Source organism: Littorina saxatilis, linkage group LG16 (assembly GCF_037325665.1).
Source record: "Littorina saxatilis isolate snail1 linkage group LG16, US_GU_Lsax_2.0, whole genome shotgun sequence".
In the NCBI taxonomy this organism is placed as follows: Eukaryota; Metazoa; Mollusca; class Gastropoda; order Littorinimorpha; family Littorinidae; genus Littorina; species Littorina saxatilis.
Window position 1 is genome coordinate 11,149,298 of NC_090260.1, and position 4,711 is coordinate 11,154,008.

General features: G+C 46.7%; 1 protein-coding gene across 1 annotated transcript; it reads left to right on the forward strand.

The window, feature by feature from the left end:
* Positions 1-2,687: 2,687 nt before the first annotated feature.
* Positions 2,688-4,433, forward strand: LOC138949858 (piggyBac transposable element-derived protein 4-like). Its single transcript, XM_070321640.1, has one exon. It carries the CDS (start codon positions 2,688-2,690, stop codon positions 4,431-4,433), a length of 1,746 nt encoding a protein of 581 aa, XP_070177741.1.
* Positions 4,434-4,711: the final 278 nt, after the last annotated feature.

The following is a 4,711-nucleotide window of genomic DNA, read 5'->3' on the forward strand; positions in this document are numbered from 1 at the left end:
CATAGATTACGATTGTCTAAAAAATCTTCTAGAATTCGTCCTCTCGTACTTAGAGAGTTGCTGCCCCATAAAGGGGAATGAGCGTTAAAATCTCCCATTAAAACAAAGGGAGCTGGAAGCTGATCAATAAGATTTTCAAGATCGTGCTTCGTGTAACATTTTGATGGTGACAGATATACACTGCAGAGAGTGATGGTTTTATCTAATGTCACTCGTGCTGCGACAGCTTGAATGTTTGTACATAGGTTGATCTCACTACAAAGTACACTTTTCTTAATCAAAAGAGCAACTCCCCCAGACGTGTTATTGTCTGAATGGTTTCTAAAAACATTGTATCCAGATACATTAAAATCTTTGTTTGGTTTCAGCATTGTTTCCTGTAATGCTGTAGCAACAGGATGAAATTTGTGTAAAAGTAGACATAATTCTTCATAGTTAGCTTGGACCCCTCTACAATTCCATTGAATAAAATTGGCTATGTTTGTTTAGTTTTAAGAAGTTTCTGCCTCCATACCCTCTTCGTCGGATAAACTCCCAAAATGATTGTATAATGTGATGGGATTTCTCTCCATTTTTGGGGTGCGAGGCGATCTTTGGGGCAGAGTAACTTTTCCCTTGTCCGGAGGTGTTCGTGGTGTGGATTTAGTAAGGTCCACTACCTCCACAACCTCGACGGCCCCCTTCCTGTGAGTTGCCCTGTGAACGGGCTTCTGGGTTGGGGTGGTGAAGCGAACCTCACCAGGAGACCCCATAGGGTCCTCAATTGGGGTGGTGAAGCGAACCTCACCAGGAGCCCCCACAGGGTCTCCAGTTGGGGCGGTGAAGCAAACCTCACCAGGAGACCCCATAGAGTCTCCAGTGGGGATAGCCCCACCTGTGCTTTCATCTGTCTGTGTACAAATACTTTTGTTTCTTGTGGGCTCTGTCCTTTTCAACATGGACGGGCCTGCCTGGACACCCACAGACCTATACGAAATACTGGTCTGGGTGGGTGTTGACTTTGTTGCAGGTCTTTGACTGACTGCTGCCGCAAAACTTTTCTGGAAGGAAAAAACATTCGTTTTTTCAACCTCCTTCCTGGCGTCTGAGAAAGACATCTTTTTCTCCGTTTTTGTTTTTTGAATGGCCTGTTCAAACTTGTATTTTGGACATTCTCTGGAGGACGGGGAATGGTTTCCCTTACAGTTTGTGCAGGTGGGTGGTGATGTGCAGGGACCTTCGTGAGGATCTCCGCCACACCTCTCGCACACTGCCTTCTGTTTACATCCAGCCTTTGAATGTCCAAATCTTTGGCATTGGAAACATCTCATTGGTGATGGAATATACAGAGTCACTCTTATTTGAACAAATCCCACTTTGATTTTCTCAGGGATGGTTGGGGTACAAAAAGTGACGAAAAGGGTGTTGGTGGGTACTCTGATATCGCCCTTCCTGATCAACACCCGGTACACATCAATGACACCTTGATCCTTTAGACCTTCTTTTATTTCAGCCTCACTGAGGCCCTCCAGCTCTCGGCATCGGATGACTCCTTTGCTGGTGTTCAGGCCTCTGTGAGGACTGACCTTGACCGGTCTATCAACAAATTTCTGACCATTCAGACGGAGAAGACCATCTGATGCCTTTTTTGAAGGACATTCAATCAGTAGAGAACCATTACGAAGTCTCTTAATGTTGTCTATCGTTGATGATACTCCTGCAATAACCTTCTGTATCGCAAAAGGCGAAAGTTTGGAGATGGGCTGTGCCTCATCTGCTGTCTCAACAACAATGAAACGGGGCCAGGCCTCGCTGATGTTGTTCTTTGTTGCTCTGACTCGGACTTCATCGTCAGAGTCAGAGTCAACGCAGTATCTTCGTTTGTTTCCGTTTCGGGTGCTTGAAAAAAAAAGAAGAAAAAGAAGAGGTGGCCATGTTTGGGGCCTTTATCTTCGTCGCATCTGATCCCCACCCACCACGGAGCCCAACAAGGGGACGCTTAGGTGGAGCGGTTATCCAACTCCAGAGCGCCAAGGATACAGATGGATATACGCAGCGATAAGAGGAAACATATGGTATCAATCTGTAATAGGAGATTTAACTCTTTCCAAGCGGAAACGGGTTAGGTAACAACTTGGCATAATGTTCGTCAACTCTTTCCAAGCGGAAACGGATTAGGTAACAACTTGGCATAGTGTTTGTCCCGACTACCGCCGCCCCCTCCTACCGCCGCTTGCTCCTTTAGCCAAAGGTCCGATGCAATATGCTCAAGACATATACCCAGACTTGACCAGCCGATTGATTGAAGCGGGTAAGCCTTTTTCAACCTCCTGTCTTAGATAAAGACTGGGCCAAAATGATGTGTTGGCGCTACAAAGTCGCAACTAAGTAAACCCCTCAATCATCAGGTCACCAGCCCAAACCGGTACAGGTCGCAGCGCACGGCAAACACGCTGGGTCTTAACCCTTTACTTGGCACAACGCCCGAAAACGTCCGTACTGCTTTTGGGCAAAACGCCCCAAAGCGTCCGCGATCACTCGTGTATTTCCGTCAGCTCTCACGAACAAAGTTTCCGTACAAATCTCGCGAGATCTCGCAGGAAGTTCAGGCTAAAGCCAACCCACGTGCCTGTGCCCGCCATCTTTGAATCAAGCAACATTCGATCGTGTTATTCAAGTTTTTGCGCCGATATTTTTTCACTCATGGCATGGAAAGTTCTAGCGAATCTGAAAACGAGGAACACTTCGTCGGTTTCGATATTGCGGACATTCCAGTTCGTCCTGATGCACCAGAATCGGACATTGATGTCAGTGATGTCAGTAGTGTGCATACTTCTGATTTGTCCGACTGGGACGATCGTAACAGTGATTCCGAAAGTGATTTTGAGGAGCAAGCTCCGGTTCCAACTGACCGATTTGGATGGGCTTCGGTGACGACGCCAATCGCCATCACACCCTTTGGTCCCCGAGTTATTGGCCCCAAAACCGATGATTTGGGGAATAATCCGAACCAGCTTGACTTTTTTTTTCTGCTGTTCAAGCCAGCAATGATCGACAGCATCGTCACTCAGACAAACAAGTATGCGAGGGAGAAAATCGCCAACAAACCAAACGGCATCGATCCACATTGGCGTGAGGACACCACTGCAGAGGAAGTGAAAGCTTTTTTTGGTGTTTTGATTTTGATGGGGATTCACAACCTCCCAAGAGACGACATGTATTGGAGTGCTGACGATCGTCTTGGTGTGCCAGGTGTAAACAAAGTGATGTCTTTGAAGCGCTACCAAAAGCTGAAAGAATTCATTCACCTGGCAGACAATGACCACCTACCTGACCCAGCAGATGTAAACAGAGACCGCCTCTTCAAAGTTAGGGATTTGCTAGACATGGCAAACCAGTCTTTCCTGGAGCACTACACCCCTGACTGTGACATCAGTATTGATGAGGCCATGGTGGCTTTCAAGGGAAGAAGCACACTACGCATGTATATGCCCATCAAACCCATCAAATGGGGCATGAAAGTGTGGTGTGCTGCCGAATCCAACACAGGATATCTTCTCCAGTTTGAAGTGTACACGGGGAGGAGAGCTGATGGCACACAACATGGTCTGGGCCATGATGTGGTGATGAGACTGTCTTCCCCTTTCTTTGGACTGCATCATCACCTGTATTTTGACAATTTTTTTTCCTCTGTGACGCTGATGACAGATCTACTGGCAGAAGGCACATACGCGTGTGCCACCGTCCGATCCAACCGGGTTGGCCTGCCAGTAGGCATGAAGCAGCACCGAAAGCTGACAAAGGGGCAGAGCCTTGTCTTTCAGAAGGACAACACACTGGCATCAGTTTGGCACGACAAGAGAGATGTCAACTTCCTCTCTACCAACTGCAGCAACGAAGACAACAGTGTGCTGAGGTGGGACCGGACCCAGCAAGCCAGAGTTGCCGTGCCATGCCCATCCGTTGTCAAGCTCTACAATCAACACATGGGCGGAGTTGACAACTCAGACCAAATGCGAGGCTACTACAACACTGTGCAGAAGAGCCACAAATACTGGAGATACTTGATGAGCTTTGTGTTCGACGCCTGCATCAACAATGCCTACATTCTGTACGACCAGACAGTGTTGGACAAACCCAAGACGCGCTACGCCCTCCTCGACTTCCGTCTTGATCTTGCGGATCACCTCATTGGGGGATTTTCTTCGAGGAAAAAGCTTGCACCCAAGAGAAAGGCACAGATAGTCAACGAGGCCAACATTGGAGTACACACACTCATCAAGTTTGATGGCAGAAAGCGTGCCTGCATCACCTGCAAGAACCTGAGGAGACGGACCCCAACTGGGCGTGCAGTTGAGTCGAGCTACGGCTGTGGCATCTGCCAATTAAACTTCTGCAGGGACACTTGCTTTCCTCAACATCTTGGTGCAGTGCCAGTGGATGAAATTGTGTAAATATAAGTGAAAAAAAACTGTAAATGTAAGTGTAAATATAAATGTGAAAAGTGATTTTTGAAAAAAAAAAAATTCTTGATTTTTTTGTGTGTGACAACGGATTCATGTGGATGTATCTGCAAAGTGGATATCCAGGTAAGACCCATTTTATTGACAATTCATTTCTGTCTCTTTTGCACTTTCTTTCATTCAAATCCATGCACTCAACACATAAATATTGCATGTTTAATAAACACATAATAAAATTGGTCTCCATCTTGAAAAATGGCTGCCATGGA